Source organism: Siphateles boraxobius, unplaced genomic scaffold, assembly GCF_051911475.1.
Source record: "Siphateles boraxobius isolate OS27281-9 unplaced genomic scaffold, OSU_SipBor_1 105, whole genome shotgun sequence".
NCBI classification, from domain to species: domain Eukaryota; kingdom Metazoa; phylum Chordata; class Actinopteri; order Cypriniformes; family Leuciscidae; genus Siphateles; species Siphateles boraxobius.
In genome coordinates this window covers 879,775-898,456 of record NW_027508706.1, presented here as the reverse complement: position 1 = coordinate 898,456, position 18,682 = coordinate 879,775, and the positions used below count along the sequence as shown (strand labels likewise).

Here is an 18,682-nt window from a genome sequence, read left to right as displayed (position 1 = left end):
ACATACTATTTATCAGAAAAATAGTACAAACTAGCTTTTTCAGAGCTTGCTCCATAACTCTCATAATCCTGCCATTCCCAGTAGTGATTGATGTTTTTTCCCCTCCAGGTGAAGAGCAGCACAAACAACATTCATATTACACCTCTGGGTTTATGCAATCCAGCTACACCCCAACTGTCAGAGCAACACGTTTAGTTCTGTCCCGTTCATGTGATCATGTGACCTATGCCTTGAGGCATAGGATTACCTGTACCAAATGACTTGCAGCATAAATGACTTGCCATAAAAGAAGAGTGTTCAGCCCGGGCCTAAAAGTAAAATGCCGGAGACTGCCAAATAAAACTCTCTGCTGAATGGAACAGAATATGGTTTAAAGAAAGGTGTTCAGATGTTTACTTAAATAATAGTTCAACCCAAAAATGTAAACTCTGTCAGTATTTACTCTCCCTCGTGTTGTTCAACCCCGTAAGACCTTCGTTCATCTTCAGAACACGAATTAAGATATTTTTGATTAAATCTGAGAGCTGGATCACTCCTCCATAGGCTTCTACGGGATTGACACTTGTTCCCCGAAAAGTTATTAAAGATATCGTTAAAATAGTCCAAGTGACTACAGTGGCTCAATCTTACGTTTATCAAGCGACGAGAATACTTTTTGTGCGCAAAAACAAACAAAAATAACGACTTTATTTCAACTATTGATTTCCTTCTCTGTGAGCCTCGAGTGAGTTCACTAGTGTAACAGCGCAGCGCTTCTGTGTTGTACGTCACACGCATCACACACATGACCAGCGTCGGCCAATAGTGAGCCTCCGTGTGACGTAGCTCTACGCTATCACACTACGCTATCACACTACACTATCACACTACGCTATCACACTACGCTATCACACTACGCTATCACACTACGCTATCACACTACGCTATCACACTACGCTATCACACTACGCTATCACACTACGCTATCACACTACGCTATCACACTACGCTATCACACTACACTATCACACACTACACTATCACACTACGCTATCACACTACGCTATCACACTACACTATCACACACTACACTATCACACTACGCTATCACACTACGCTATCACACTACGCTATCACACTACGCTATCACACTACGCTATCACACTACGCTATCACACTACGCTATCACACTACGCTATCACACTACGCTATCACACTACACTATCACACACTACACTATCACACTACGCTATCACACTACGCTATCACACTACGCTATCACACTACGCTATCACACTACGCTATCACACTACGCTATCACACTACGCTATCACACTACGCTATCACACTACGCTATCACACTACACTATCACACTACGCTATCACACTACACTATCACACACTACACTATCACACACTACACTATCACACACTACACTATCACACTACGCTATCACACTACACTATCACACTACACTATCACACTACGCTATCACACTACGCTATCACACTACGCTATCACACTACACTATCACACTACGCTATCACACTACGCTATCACACTACGCTATCACACTACGCTATCACACTACACTATCACACTACACTATCACACTACGCTATCACACTACGCTATCACACACTACACTATCACACACTACACTATCACACTACACTATCACACTACACTATCACACTACGCTATCACACTACGCTATCACACTACGCTATCACACTACACTATCACACTACGCTATCACACTACGCTATCACACTACGCTATCACACTACGCTATCACACTACGCTATCACACTACGCTATCACACTACGCTATCACACTACGCTATCACACTACGCTAACACACTACACTATCACACTACACTATCACACTACACTATCACACTACGCTAACACACTACACTATCACACTACGCTATCACACTACACTATCACACTACACTATCACACTACGCTAACACACTACACTATCACACTACGCTATCACACTACGCTAACACACTACACTATCACACTACGCTAACACACTACACTATCACACTACACTATCACACTACACTATCACACTACGCTAACACACTACACTATCACACTACGCTATCACACTACGCTATCACACTACGCTATCACACTACGCTATCACACTACGCTAACACACTACACTATCACACTACACTATCACACTACACTATCACACTACGCTATCACACTACGCTATCACACACTACGCTATCACACACTACACTATCACACTACGCTATCACACTACGCTATCACACTACACTATCACACTACACTATCACACTACACTATCACACTACGCTAACACACTACGCTATCACACTACACTATCACACTACGCTATCACACTACACTATCACACTACGCTATCACACTACGCTATCACACTACGCTATCACACTACGCTATCACACTACGCTATCACACTACGCTATCACACTACGCTATCACACTACGCTAACTCACTCGAGGCCCACAGAGAAGGAAATGAATAGCTGAAATAAAGTCGTTATTTTTGTTTGTTTTTGCGCACAAAATGTATTCTCGTCGCTTGATGAACGTAAGATTGAGCCACTGTAGTCACTTGGACTATTTTAACGATGTCTTTAATAACTTTTCGAGGCCAGCAAGTTTCAATCCCTGAAGAAGCCTATGGACTAGTACGGAGGAGTGATCCAGCTCTCAGATTTAATCAAAAATAACTTTTCTTTCAATCCCTTACTGTACGTTCACACCGCCGCCGACTTGAACTTCCAGTCATTAATTTTCAATGGAAGCTGGCTTCTCTCAGCTGCAAGGAGCTTCAAATCCATCGGCGTCGCCATCAGAAAGTTGAAAGAAGCTCAACTTTATGGTAATGAGCTATGACGCGGTTCAGCGGCAAGCGGCGGCAAAAGCCAGCAACCAATCGGAATATAGACGTCCGTCACGCTGGCTGATTCAGGAGAAACATACCATGTAAACTTTCGTTCCTACCAAAACATTAGTTCCGAGAAAATGGAGGAGAAGCTAAACATCACTGTTGCTGGGTTTCTTATCATATAGATAACGGTCCTGGAGGGTGTCATGAACCCCAAATCTCTGAGTCCGACGTCTTCTCCGCAAATACAATACAGCAGCACCAAACACAACAACTTCGCGAATTTCCATGATCCAGTGATACACGTTTGAGAAAGAGCACAACTTTTATTTGAAATATTTACGAACGCTCGTTTCAAGCGGGAATACAATTAATTTGACCAATTGCACTAATGCAAATAATAATAGCTAATTATTCTTTTTCCCCCCGATCAAATGTGACCAAAACTGTTATAAAAATGCTGTCATTATAAAATGTTTCTTCAATATATTGCTTGTTTTTTCTGTTTATTACATTTAATGTTGTGACACTTCTCTTCTCGCTGCTACGTCAGAGCGGCCAAAGCCTCAACAAGCTTCCCCGTACTTTTTGACAAGCGTCCCTGGCAGGGCAGTCAGACATGTGTTTTTGACGTGAGCCAACTCATTCAAGGCTTTCAAAACTGTATAAATAACCTGATGGGAAACTGAAAGCTTCAAGTCTTCTTACCTGAAGAGTAAAAGCCTTTTAGCTAATCTTTTAATTTACAATCTTACATTTTTTGAAAATTTGTAAGGAGGAGTAGCCGCCTATGTAAATGAGTCCCGCTCAGGGTGTTTAGGACCGGTAACATATAAATTGACAAAAAAACCTTTTAAAAAAAACATTACAAATTTGTAGGGAGTATGTAAACTTGCATGTAACTATTTAAACTGTATCTATCTGTCATATCTATTACAAAGGTCAGACTAAAATGATATACAGGTGAAACTCGAAAAATTAGAATATTGCGCAAAAGTTATAATTTTGATGATTATGGCTTACAGCTTATGAAAACCCCCAATTCAAAATGTCAGTAAATTAGAATATTACATGAAATCAATAAAAAAAAGGATTTTAAATACAGAAATGTCGGCCCTCTGAAAAGTATAATCATGCATATGTATATAGTTATATATACTAAATATATTAGTTTCACCTTTTAATTTGAATTACTGAAATACATGAACTTTTGCACGATATTCTAATTTTTCGACCTGTATATTTTGTGCCAAAATGCATAAAAAAAGATAAAATCCTCTAAGACAGTGTAAGGTGCCAGAGGAATGATGTAATGGTGAGTTTGGGGGCTTTGGGTATCTTTAGTGGCTCATTCAGAGACATTAAATCAATAATGCTTCATTATTGACAAGGCCACTGATCCATCTGCAGGAAGTTTAGGATCCATTAACGTCTCATGTTACCTTCAGCCTCTCTGGACCGCAGCTCTGAGAGGAACACTGAAGCTGTGCAGACCGTGACCCTCTCCAACAGAAGGTTAGACTTCACTACGAACTCAGCCAGACAATGGAAATGATCTCACAACTGGTTCAAAAAACAAAAAAAAGAAGCTTATTACGGTCACATATTAACAGATGCATCAATAAAAGCACATCCTTGTTTATAAAGACAATGGTCAAAGATAGCAATATTGAACAAGGGCCTTAAGATTACACTCACCAAATTTGAAGTCAATTCATTAAGTAAAGTCATTTTGTTCAAATGTGAAGATAATGACAAAAACTGCACAAAAATCTGAGAGGAAGTTCAAATGGCTGACTTCCTGTTGTGTTTAGGGCTATGCTCCAAGAGACTTTTTTGTAGGTATTGGGTCATTACACGTATGGACTGAGTTTCGTACACGGACGTGAAACGTAGCGGGAAGCGCACTCCGTTGAAACTTTATAGGTGGCGCTATGGAGCCATTTTGCCCCACCCAATTCTGAAACCCATATCAGATGTAAATTTTCGACAATTCTGACACGTGTGCAAAGTTTCGTGAGTTTTCGAGCATATTTGGCCCTCAAAATGCGATTCACATTGGAGAATAATAATAATAATAATAATAATAAACAGATAAACTCTCAAAATCGGTGCTCGGGCCCTGAATACCAGTAAGGCGTTTAACATACACTCTAATACAGGGGAATAACCTTAAAAAAAATGCTTAAAAAGAAGATAAATTTCCTTTGTTTTGTACAAAACGGTAAAAAAACTAAAAGGGTGACCTTGATTTCTTGCTATTGAAGAGGTTTGAATGATAAACAAGCAAAATGTAATTGAGACCTGTCCATGATTTTGAGCTTGGGAATGGCAGTAGATCCTGTATGATCCTATTATCACCTGCAGTTCCTTCATCCCGAAACTCCCGATGGAATGCAATCCATCTCCATGACGATAGACAACATCTCCATGACGAACATCTCCATGACGATAGACAACATCTCCATGACGAACATCTCCATGACGATAGACAACATCTCCTCAGCAAGGTGTCATTCACTGTTCCCATGGGGTGAATTGTTCAAGCCTGAACACATCTCTTACAGCGTCTGCGAATCTGTTTTGATGGTTATTTGACTATGCATGAGCTGAAAGACACCATTAGTCTGGCTTTATTTTTGCTGGCCGAATGCAGCCATTGTTGAACAATAAATCACTGCACGTCAATTAAACATTGACTGTAACTGGCCTGATTCTTGAATTGTTTTACTATTCATTTAGAGTTGGTTATTCACTTAAGGGGAATAAATTATTATTCTCGCTTTTCTGAAACAAAACATTTAGGCCTCCTTAGTCCACCCAGACCCAAAAATGGATAATTCATAAACCATCATGATTATGATGTTTACAACCGATTTAGTACTCAGCAGGAGCAGTGCCAATGCACTCATAATAGAGGTGATTTGACTGGAAATACTAAAGGTACAGTAGCAAAAACAGTCTGGGGGGAATGCAACAAAGTGCATAATATAGCACTCTGAATATACAGTTCTGAGTGCTTATAAGTTGCAGATGTGAGAGGTTTATCTTTTTTTTTTTAAAAGAGCAATGCTAAAACTGTTTGAATTAAGATGTTTATAAATAAACAGGCCTGGAGAGAATTTTTTTTTTTTAAATACTAAAATAAAAATAATAATAAAACTGAAATTAATTACATAAAAAGCTGAAAAAGAAAAAAGATATTGCGTATATTTTGATGATATTTATAAAAAACTTAATGAAAACTTTTGCAAGGGGTAGGCAAACTTCAATGTAAAAAATTACATAAAAATCTAAGTACATTTAAAGCTGCAGTCCTTAACTTTTTTTGTGTTCAAATTGTATATAATGATCAAGTATATCATGAATCCATTTTCCAAACCGTGTTTGTGTCTTATCCTGAATCACTACGGTACACTTATAATAAGTGTTTATATTCGGACTATTTTAGACTGGTACCGCTGCGGAGTAATCCAGTGCCTGCGTGACTCGTCATAGACATGAACAGAGAGAAGTAGTTCCGGCAACAATGTTCCTCCGCAAGACGCGTGCAGTTCTGTTTATTAACCACTAGAGCGCCAAAAGTAACGGACTGCAGCTTTAACTATATTAACTGCATGTAACTATATAAAGTGGATTTTTGAGAGAACAAAACCAGACAAAAATTGTATTGATATTTACTGAAAGAAAAACAAAAATGCATTTACATTTAAATGCAAAAAAAAGTATATATCTATATATATATATATATATATATATATATAAATGATATATACTTGTATTACACACAACAAACGTCTCTCGCCGCATCAGTTCCAGTCAGCGTCTAGATCTTCATCGTCTATGACAGACGAGCTGAACAGTGAAAAACCTTTAAGGAGTCCCGCGGATCCTCCGGAGCTCAACTCAAAACATCTCCTCTTCTTTGAGGCATTCTCTCTGAGTTCTTCCTGTCTGTCGGAGGATCCTGTCCTCGTGCCGCCCGTCTGCAGTGCGCCGCTCTTAACATCTGTGGTTATATTTTTCCTGATCTGTGTGCTTGTGATATCCTGGTCTTCGAAAACTGTGCTTGCTGCCATTTTGTTTGTACTGCCATGTGACTCAGGTGGAGCTGGGATTGTTTCATCTCCAGTCTTTTCCTCAGCTGAGCTCGTAAAAGAGAATCTGGAAAGTTTTTCAAGAGTGGAGCTGGCCACCTTAGTCTTTGGGTGGTCTGTCTTTGGTAAGGACTGTGGGTGTTTATTAGTGTTATCATTATTCTCGCCTGAGGAGATGCTGTTCAGTCTCAGCTGTTGATGTTCAGTGTCCTCATACGTCCCTTTCTGAGCTGTGCTCTCATCATTCAAGTCCTCTGAGGAAACGTCCTTGTTTTCATGGCGAGTTCCCAGTCGCAGCATGTCTTTAGCTCTGCTGCCCTCTGCTGGAGGAAGTGAGCTCGACTGGTTCTCCCGCGTCTGAGGTGTGCTGGGTTTCGGCCCCTCTTGCACCGCCACTTTGGCACTTGTGTTAGAGTTTACAACCGACTGATCGGCATGACACATTCTCTCTCTCGGCTTGAATGTGAAGTTTGTGAGTCTCATGCGTAAACCCTCTCCACTCTCGTCTCTGAAATCAGCCTCCTGGTCTATGTCAGGAAGACTGTTTTTCCTCTTTGAGGGTTTCTTCCCTGTCATGGGTGTACTGTGGGAGAACACATCATCATCAGCTCCTCCTAAAACTGTTTCTTCGTTCAGCAGGAGGGCCGCTTTCATCTCTTTCAGTCGTTTGCCTCTGAGCTTTTTGGAGCCTCTTTCCACTACAGCTTCAACCGTGGATTTATCCTCGTCCTTCTCCCACGCAGAACCCTTGCAGCGTTTGGACCGGCTGTTGCTAGGCAACACTGCACGGCGTAGTGTGGTTGTGTGAGTGATGGCGCCGGTACCAGTCGGGCTGGATAAGGAGTGGAACCAGTCCAGGTCAGCGTCTGAATTAGTGTTCACATCACGGTTACCGTGATTCTCAACATCTGCACGCTCGATGCTGAGGTCACTGCGTGGTTCGGTACCTTTAGGGGAGTCCGGTCTTCTGCTCTGTAGCCTACAAGAACATAAAAACCTTTATTGCTTAGATTTTGTCTGAGCTATGAATAATAATAAAAAAATAATTAATATTATCTCTTTTTATTTGTCTTATCTTATCATTTTAGTGTAGAATGAGTAAAGCTATTTGTTGTCAGGATGATATAAAGTTTCACAAGTCTTTGTTGTCGGAAATTTTTAGGCTGCTCTGCCTCAGCGGTCTAACAGCATTTGTCAATGTCAAAATCATCGGCCAATCAAATCAAAGAAGGCGGGTCTTACCGTCACAACGCAACAAAGGCAAAAAAAACAAGAATAACGAAACTTGTTCCCCGAAAAGTTATTAAAGACATCGTTAAAATATTCCAAGTGACTACAGTGGCTCAATCTTAAGTTTATCAAGCGACGAGAATACTTTTTGTGCGCAAAAACAAACAAAAATAACGACTTTATTTCAACTATTGATTTCCTTCTCTGTGGGCTCGAGTGAGTTCACTAGTGTAACAGCGCAGCGCTTTTGTGTTGTACGTCACACGCATCCCACACATGACCAGTGTCGGCCAATAGTGAGCCTACGTGTGACGTAGCACTACGCTATCACACTACGCTATCACACTACGCTATCACACTACGCTATCACACTACGCTATCACACTACGCTATCACACTACGCTATCACACTACACTACCACACTACGCTATCACACTACGCTATCACACTACGCTATCACACTACGCTATCACACTACGCTATCACACTACGCTATCACACTACGCTATCACACTACGCTATCACACTACGCTATCACACTACGCTATCACACTACGCTATCACACTACGCTATCACACTACGCTATCACACTACGCTATCACACTACGCTATCACATTACGCTATCACACTACACTATCACACTACACTATCACACTACGCTATCACACTACGCTATTACACTACGTTATTACACTACGCTATCACACTACGCTACCACACTACGCTATCACATTACGCTATCACATTACGCTATCACACTACGCTATCACACTACGCTATTACACTACGTTATTACACTACGCAATCACACTACGCTACCACACTACGCTATCACATTACGCTATCACATTACGCTATCACACTACGCTATCACACTACGCTATTACACTACGTTATTACACTACGCTATCACACTACGCTACCACACTACGCTATCACACTACGCTATCACATTACGCTATCACACTACGCTATCACACTACGCTATCACACTACGCTATCACACTACGCTATCACACTACGCTATCACATTACGCTATCACATTACGCTATCACACTACGCTATCACACTACGTTATTACACTACGCTATCACACTACGCTACCACACTACGCTATCACATTACGCTATCACACTACGCTATTACACTACGTTATTACACTACGCAATCACACTACGCTACCACACTACGCTATCACATTACGCTATCACATTACGCTATCACACTACGCTATCACACTACGCTATTACACTACGTTATTACACTACGCTATCACACTACGCTATCACATTACGCTATCACACTACGCTATCACATTACGCTATCACACTACACTATCACACTACGCTATCACACTACGCTATCACACTACGCTATCACACTACGCTATCACATTACGCTATCACATTACGCTATCACACTACGCTATCACACTACGTTATTACACTACGCTATCACACTACGCTACCACACTACGCTATCACATTACGCTATCACACTACGCTATTACACTACGTTATTAGACTACGTTATCACACTACGCTATCACACTACACTATCACATTACGCTATCACACTACGCTATCACACTACGCTATCACACTACGTTATCACACTACGCTATCACACTACGCTATCACATTACGCTATCATATTACGCTATCACATTACGCTACCACACTACGCTACCACACTACGCTATCACACTACGCTATCACACTACGCTAACTAACTCGAGGCCCACAGAGAAGGAAATGAATAGTTTAAATAAAGTCCTTATTTTTGTTTGTTTTTGCGCACAAAAAGTATTCTCGTCGCTTGATAAACTTAAGATTGAGCCACTGTAGTCACTTGGACTATTTTAACGATGTCTTTAATAACTTTTCGGGGAACAAGTTTCAATCCCTTAGAAGCCTATGGAGGAGTGATCCAGCTCTCAGATTTAATCACAAATATCTTAATTCGTGTCCCGAAGATGAACGAAGGTCTTACGGGGGTGAACAACATGAGGGAGAGTAATTACTGACAGAATTTACATTTTTGGGTGAACTATCCCTTTAAGGGCTTTTTTTGCAACTGTAATTTTTTTAATCAAATTTAATACATCCTCGGTGAAAAAAAGCAAAGATTAATTTATTTAAAAAAAAATGGTAGTGGTAGTGTGTGTATGTCTGATTCACTTTACCTCGAGAGTCTTAGCAGTTCTTTGTGTAAGATCTCAGTCAATCCCAGCCTCTCGAGCACAACCTCACACTGTGTTTTATACTGTTCACAGGGGTTGTCAGGAAAAGAGGTGTGCAGAGCATTCACATTTCCAAGTAGAGCGCCTCCCTGAGGTAAAGAAAAAAACGCTTATCCACTACTCAAAAATGAAATACAGCTTCAGGAATATAGCATTGCTAATAAAACGACCTGCATGGAGCACTCCATAACAGACACCACAACAACAGCATCCTCTACTGTCACCGTCTCTCTGAACATCAGCCTGGCATGAGCTGAAACACAAAGAGACACAGTCAGATATAGGTTTCTGAATATGGCTTTAGGGCTGCACAATATATAAAAAAATTATGGTTATCACGATAATAGTATATGCGATATCCGTATCGCAGAGAGGTGCGATGAATTACATTTATTTTATGTGCCAAGCATTTGTGCGTTGCACGCATGAATAGGTTGTTTATCCAGATTCGACCAATCAAATGGGGCCTTACTATCTTTATACCCGCCTCCCCAGTAGGTGCTATTATGCTATTGGCTAGATCGGGCCCGAGCAGAGAGTGGACAATAAAAACTAATGGCGGGAGTAGAGACAAGTGAGGAAAATGACAACAGCGAAGAACCTGTGCCTAAAAAGAACTGTACGTCTGAAATATAGCAATATTTTGGTTTCAATAGAGAAGACGTGTCACAAATGCAGATACTGTGTAAGGGGCCGTTCACATATCGCGTCTAAAACGCCTGGAAAGCGCGGCCACACCGCTATCTCTTTCTTTCTACAAGCGCTTGTGTCTGTCGTTGCTATGCAACCATGAACTGCACTGAGCGCTTTCCATGATGACGAATAAGTATCAGCAAAGGATTCATTGATTTCTAGCCCTTGTATTTAGCTTTACTTCTAGATATATTCATGGAGATGAGAAATAAAACCCGCCCTGTACAGTATGATCAGCTGCTCGGGCCGAGCTTTCGATGTTGTTACGGAAAGGCCGAAGCTGATCGGTTGGTATTTGTCACATGACCTGCGGTGAGCTTGCGCAGAGACTGGCCGTTTCTCAATATGCGTTCTTGTCTGTACTTGTGTTCTTGTGGACTTGTGAAACGTCATCAGTCGCTGCCCAAGTACTGTCTCAATACACAAGTTTGCATTTTGGCAAGAACGGTTAAAAATCCCGGAAGTGTTCTTGACACGCCCATTTTACCGAGGATGCATCGGTTGGTAACTTGTGTGAACTTGACGGCAGAAATATCCCAGCATTCACTTCGGCATTCAAGGAAGGAGCGGGGAGCAGAAAGGCAGAACAACAGTAAGTCGTTTTTCTACAATTTCGTATGCTATTTCATCACTAAATTCACTTCTGAGAGCATTTGATGCGAGAAATCTACTGTGTAGATTTCAAATATTGCCATTTTTACGAAAATTTATGGCGAATCGAAAATATGCTAAAACATTTTCGGTAGTGAAGAATCTCCATACGCGCACGCGGGTGTAGCTAGCGAGCCAACCGGCCAGTCATGCTAAAAACCTGGCTGTTATCATCGATAATTCTTGTTATGTTTGGGTACTGAAGACGGCGCTGTGCGGGGGTAAAGCGCAATACCAGCAAGAACACATCGCCTCAAACTGTCAGCAGCGTTCTGTGCTCGTCACCTTGTAAGTTCATTCTTCCAAGAACAACTAGCAAGAGCGTTCTCCCCAAGAACACAAGTCCGTTCTTTGCATTCTTGGTTTTGAGAAACGGCTATTTATATACAGACTTCCTCAATCCTCAATATAACTATATAGGGAAAGTGAAGTGAAAAAAAGTGAAAGTGACACGTGATGGCCAAGTATGCTAACCCATACTTGGAATTTGACCTCTGCATTTAACCCATCCAAGTAAGTGCACACACAATAGGAGCAGAGTAGTGAGTAGTGAACACACACTCACTGCAAACGTGGATACACACACCCGGAGCAGCGGGCAGCCTTGAGTGGCGCCCGGGAGCGATTGGGGATTAGGTGCCTTGCTCAAGGACACCTGAGTCATATTCCTGCCGGTACTGGAATCGAACCAGCAACCTTTGGGTCACCAGTCCAGCTCTGTTACCATTAGGCCATGACTGCCCCAAACGTAAACGAAAACCCGTAACGTCAAAGATTGCGGTTGTATGCACATGTCCCGCCCCTCCCGCTGGAAAGCCAATCGTCTGCTTTTAACAGTCAAGCCGGGAAACATTTAAGCCTATCGTCTGGTTCCACTGGCGCATGCGCACAGTTGAGGTTTTGCGACAGCGGAAAATACGTTACTGTTTGAAAAGGCGGCAGATTTGATATGCAGTGTATGTGTGCGTTGTGTAAATATCAGACATCCCAAGTCTCACGCATATTGATGGCGTCTCCCTGATGCCCACAAATTAGCTCAAATCTCCCGGAATCTAGAGCGAGCGAGCGAAAGCGCGCACATACTGTGTTTCAAACCGTGTAGCGCGCGCGACAGAGCGGGAGAACACCTGCGAATGCGTAGTAAAAGTAATACTGAGTGGAAAAAGGCGTTTTAAACCTTATTTTGGGGCAAAGTCATCAAACTTTTTCAGCGATTTTTATCATATTTTACTGCTGTTTCTATACATGCAGTTTTTATGTCCTGGTGAGCAGTGAAAGTGCAGTTCTGACTCTCTGCCCATTCATTTAGATCGGAGCCTGGTCTTGTTAGTCCGAAATAGCGGCCCGGAGGCGTTGCCAAGATGGCGGCCGAGTGGCATGACTCGCGCAAAAGGACTTTGGCTTGCGGCATTCTGAAAAGTTCTCATCTGGTCGCGGCATAGGAAAAATGTGCTTCCATTTTGAGCGTGCTTGCCTGCCGCGCACCTGCATTGGAAATAATGAATTTGAAAACGCGTGACTGTGTCACTAAGGCTGCGTTTACACTTGGCATTAACATGCGATCACCGTGATCCGATCAAGCAGAATGGATCATTAGCCAATCAGGACATTGTGCGTTTACATTTGATCACATTAAGTAGCCTCTGTTTCTGGATAACCGATCGGATTTCTGTTTCCTGCATAAATTAGGTCTGTAGCACTAAGAGTAAAGATGATACAAATTAAACAATGTCCCAATTGCTTTCACTCACTCACTTTACTTTCAATCTCCAGTAATTAGATCAAATAAATTTTTTTTGAACGAAGGAACACTTCCAGAGTTGATCATACAAAAATAACTGGGTCGATCATGTTAAAGTCACATCGATCATCTGGGTTTAAGCTTATAGCGTGCAATGACTATATTGACAGAAATGGGAGATTGATAAACATGCTGAAACAATAAAAACATTCAACATTTAAAACATAAAAAAAAATCCGATTCCGATTATTCCTCAGTCATGAAGAGCTGCACGCTGCTTTGCCAGACTGTGATTGTACAGGCGATCACCTCGTTCAGATAATGTTGCAAAATTAAAATGAAAAATTACACACATAGTGTCATGTAAGTCTAAATAAACTGTTTTAAAGATTGACGTTTATTGAAAGGTTCAAATAAGTTTCTGGTCTAAACTGCGTCTGGCCATTATTTTCTGACAGTCACGCGGGGAGACTGGGCGAGGATTTAAATGACGTCCACCTGTGAATGCAGACATGATGGCTGGATTGCGTTTACATTACACTGAGATCCCGTCCTCACAATGCGTCCTCGACTCCCTCCGAACCTGGACGCGCTGATCATATGACATCCCGATCAGATGTGCGTTTACACTTGTCTTTTCAATGTGTATGTGGACAACATGCGGATACAGGTCGCATGTTAATGCCAAGTGTAAACCCAGCCTTAAGGCCCGTACACACCGGGACGAATTTCGCGCGCGATATTCGCCGACGTTTAACGTCTCATGATTAAACAAAGGGCGCCAATGTGAGTGTGCACACCGACGCGAAGAACGCCACGCGTAAAAGGGTCATTTTTTTAAAAAACGCCTCGGGTTTGTTTTTTTGGTTTGACGCGCCGCGTCAAAAACTATCCGACCAATGAGATTGGCGCTTTTGCTCATGTGTCTGTTGCTTCTGAAGTTATAGTAAACACAACTTGGGGATGCTCAAACACAAAACGGTCTTGCCGAGCACACATACATAACGGTGAAGAAGATATACGCAAAGTAGCGTCTACACACTGCCGGGAAGACGACGAGGATGATGCAAGCCAAGATAAATGTAGAGCTGCTGGTGTCCTTGGTGTCGGAACATAAGGAACTGTATGACAAACGCGACAGCGACTACAAAAATATTGATAAAAGAGAACTGTTATGGAGTGGTATTACAGAGCAAATGGGCCTTGATGGTGAATTTAATTGTCTTACATGTACACAGGCTTGTAACTTTTTCCAACATTTTCTGTTATTTCTGGGGTATTCCTGTTTTACATTAAGCGCCATCTAACGTCAGGGAATGAATTTGCATGTTCACTACCTGCATGGAGGCAATAACGCGCGCCGATATTCGTCCCGGTGTGTACGGGCCTTAAGTCATGCGGAAAAATTGTGGCCACGTCGAGAGGAAACTAATCTCCAAAGTCATCTGAAACGCAACCTCATGGTGCGTTCACACCGGACGCGAATAGCGCGTCAGGCGCGAGTGATTTCAATGTTAAGTCAATGCAAAGACGCGTTACGCGCGTAAAAAATTCCTGCGGCGCGAATGAGGCGTAGAGCGTGGCACGGTAGACGGTGCGAATTAAGCGTCTTGCGCGTTAAGCGCGTTACGCGCGAATGATTTAGTTAGTGCGATTTGTGCATTCACACGTTTGACGAGAATTCGCGTCTGCCGCCCGAGTTGAAAAATCTTAGCTTCTGCGTCAATTCGCGCTGCGTTAACCAATCAGGAGCCTAGCTGCATGCTGCTGTCACGTGGTGAAGTATCTGGAGGCTGGAAGTATCTGGAAGTACCGCTGAAAGCCGCCGTCATCCAGGCTGCAGCTCCTGGAGCGAGCCAATGGTGAAACTCGCCACACTGGGTTCGTCTTCGAAGGGTCTGATGGACACAAATACGGCGACGATTACCCCTACGCGCCGTTCTGCTCTCCAGAGCAAATACAGAGGGGTGACTCTCCGATGAATGTTCGATCAACATAAAAAAGATGGCCGCCAACGGGTTTCGATTCTGACGCGCGTAAATTTCGCTTCAAACTTTTGTTTTTATGCTTCAGTTTCACTCTTGACACGCGAATTAACACAAAGTGGTCAAGCGTTAAACTAGACGCGGTAGACGCGAATTTGACGCGCTATTCGCGTCCGGTGTGAACGCACAGTCAGGGAGCTATATGAAGACTTCAAAAAAGTGTAAGCCCAAACGAAATGCCAAGTAACAATAACACTCACAGTGTGAGACACAGAGTCTCACAGACAACATTAATCAAAGTTTTGCAAGTTCTTCTGAAGATCAGAAGTATATATTTTAGTATGATCATTACATATAAATGATTTTTAAAAAAAAGCTTAATAAAAATAGCATTTCTCTAGGGAAATGTTATATCGCAAAGATATCGTTATCGCAATACTCAACCACAATATCGCATATTTTCCCAGTATCGTGCAGCCTTATATGGCTTCTAGCAAATAACAACTTCTTGTGGAAAAGCAGAGTGAAGAAGATCAGATAATATGCTAGATGTTAGCATCCGACCTTCAGCGAGGCGGCTGAGACTCTCCAGCATGCGGATGGTCGTCCGCGCAGCATTTCGGCTGTTACTCTGTCTCTGCAGCTGATAGTAGCGGCTCAGGATGGCGTTTGCGTCCTGTGTTACGCAAGGTTTAAGAGTCTTGATCAGGCAGAAATAGGCCCTCATCTTCTCCATACTCCATAAACATGAAGACTCGCTTGGAGCTCCTGTGGGGAAATCACGAAGGAAGAGAGTTGAGATAAAGAGAGAGATGTTAAGATGAATATTTTATAAATACGCAACAAATGGCAAGGCTTCACCATTAACTTCTGCTCAGTATCAAAGCGATTCGAAGCCAAATGAGGGGTGATCCAGCGTTCCTATCAACGTGGCATCACTTGAGAAAATAACGAAGACCGAACGGGGAACAAATCCCACAAGGGAGTCACGAAATCTGTGTTTGATCTAATAACACTTGAGATGATGCCTTACAAACTACATTTTAATGTATGCCATGTAAACAAAAACATGTAAAAGGTACCAAGTTAAAAAAAGTGTAAAAAAAAACCAACAACAAAAATCATTTCGTAAGAATGGTCTTGAAATGCAAAGGCATTTATATCAAAAGACCCATTTTTACTGTGAAAAATTTAAATATTATAAATGTGTCAAATATTACACTTACAATTTGATTCATATTATAAATTAAATTAAATGTACTAATAATAATATCACGTTAACAATTATTAAATATCATTAATTTAAAAATATTATGTCAATGAAAATATATACTTAAGTCTAAAATAAATATACAAACCTGAATAAATAGAATATAAATTGTGAATATATACTGTAGGTGTAAATCTGAATATTCAGTTATAGGTCTGAATATATAAATGTACATCCTAATATATATTTGGATTATTTAACTTTATATTCAGGATATATAAATATATATTGAGATTTCATATGATTATTTCCAGTTTGTCCCTTCATATTATTATAACAGAACATAACATTAATATTAAATTAGTCTGATATTACAAAACAGAGCTCTTCTCTGGGACAAACCTTTGTTCTGTAGGATGAAGGAGGAGATTATTTTGTCCCATTCTGGATTTTTAGTGTCCAGCAGAACCAGCACGAGGTCAAAGCGGCTCAGGAGAGGGCTAGCGAGAGCCACGTTCACGGAAACCGACACATCAGGGTCATAATGCCCCTTTGGGTTAGTAGCTGCCAGGATGGTGGTCCTTGTGTCCAGTTTGCACACCATTCTACAAAAGAGGAAAGTGGGAGATTTAAAGGATTAGTTCACCTCAAAATGAAGATTTCCTAATAATTTACTCACCCCAATGCCCTCCAAGATATCCATGTCTTTCTTTCCTCAGTGGAAGAGAAACATTTATTTTTTTGAGGAGAACATTTCTGGATTTTTCTTCGAATAATGGACTTCAGTGACAACCAGCGTTTTGAAGTCCAAATCAATGCAGTTTCAAAGGTCTTTGAAGTGCTTTAACAGACTGTGCACGATCAGCTGAGGAGGAGGGGCTTATCTAGCGAAACGATAGGTCATTTTCAAAAAAAAAAAATATATATATACTTTTTAACTACAATTGTTCAGATTGAGCTGATCTGCAACGCGCCGGGAACTATGTTATCACGTTGAAAGGTCACGTTAGATGTCGCAAAAAAGTATAAAAAATATACATATATATTTTTTTGTGTGTTGTTTTCTTTGTGTGAAAATGCGATTAATAAACATGCGTTTATTAACAGAATAATGCGTCTTGCGGAAGAACATTGTAGCCGGAACTACTTCTCTCTGTTTATGTCTATGACGAGTCACTGGGGTTACTCCGCAGCGGTGCGACTCGAACCAGTGTAAAATAGTCCCAGTATAAACAAGTATTATAGGTGTACCATAGTGACTCAGGATAAGACAAAAACACGGTTTGGAAAATGGATTCATGATGTACTCGCTCATTATATAAATTTAGTAAATTTTGAACACAAAAAAAGTTACGGACTGCTGCTTTAATGCTCACTGTTCAACACTTTTCAAAATATGACGCGACCCCCCAAAGAGCTCGCTGACGCCCCCTTGTGGACCGCGACCCCCTGCTGGGAACCGATGCTCTAGACCAGGGGTCGGCAAGTAACTTTGGCCGCGAGCCAATATTTTTTTAAGCCAGTAGATGGTGGGCCAGCTACACGGAGTAGGCCTCTGGATACAAATTAAATACTCTTAATGATAATTTTCATTTGATCAAAATTAAAACCAAAAATAAAAAAATGAAAAACGATACCATTATTTATTTCATGATACCATTCATTTATTTCATGTGTGCTCAGATCAAAAATAGAAAAAATTAATTACTGGATTAGACAAATTTAATTTTTTTATTTTGATTTTTAATTTAACACCTTAGTAGGCATATATCAATGAAATCATTTCAAACAGATCAAGTACTATTGTGGTAACAGATTACAGCCATTTTAATAAAGGTGTGCCTCATGCCTACGCAATCATGCCTACGGCTTTTCTCAAGTAGTGGAAGAGTTTTGTGCAGCATTTAGTGCAAATATGTTTTATCAGGTAATACAAATTAAAATAGGCT

General features: G+C 41.2%; 1 protein-coding gene across 1 annotated transcript in view; it reads right to left on the bottom strand.

Annotated features, from left to right (window-relative positions):
- Positions 1 to 6,541: 6,541 nt before the first annotated feature.
- Positions 6,542 to 18,682, bottom strand: part of mcm9 (minichromosome maintenance 9 homologous recombination repair factor) — a 29,099-nt gene continuing 16,958 nt past the window's right edge. The window contains exons 9-13 of the mRNA XM_077247092.1: positions 17,136 to 17,338; positions 16,088 to 16,291; positions 10,624 to 10,706; positions 10,397 to 10,542; positions 6,542 to 7,956 (exon numbers count right to left, since the gene is read on the bottom strand). Of these exons, the coding sequence (XP_077103207.1) occupies positions 6,690 to 7,956; positions 10,397 to 10,542; positions 10,624 to 10,706; positions 16,088 to 16,291; positions 17,136 to 17,338 (1,903 nt within the window). The 3' untranslated portion in view covers positions 6,542 to 6,689. The remainder of the gene's footprint in view (positions 7,957 to 10,396; positions 10,543 to 10,623; positions 10,707 to 16,087; positions 16,292 to 17,135; positions 17,339 to 18,682) is intronic.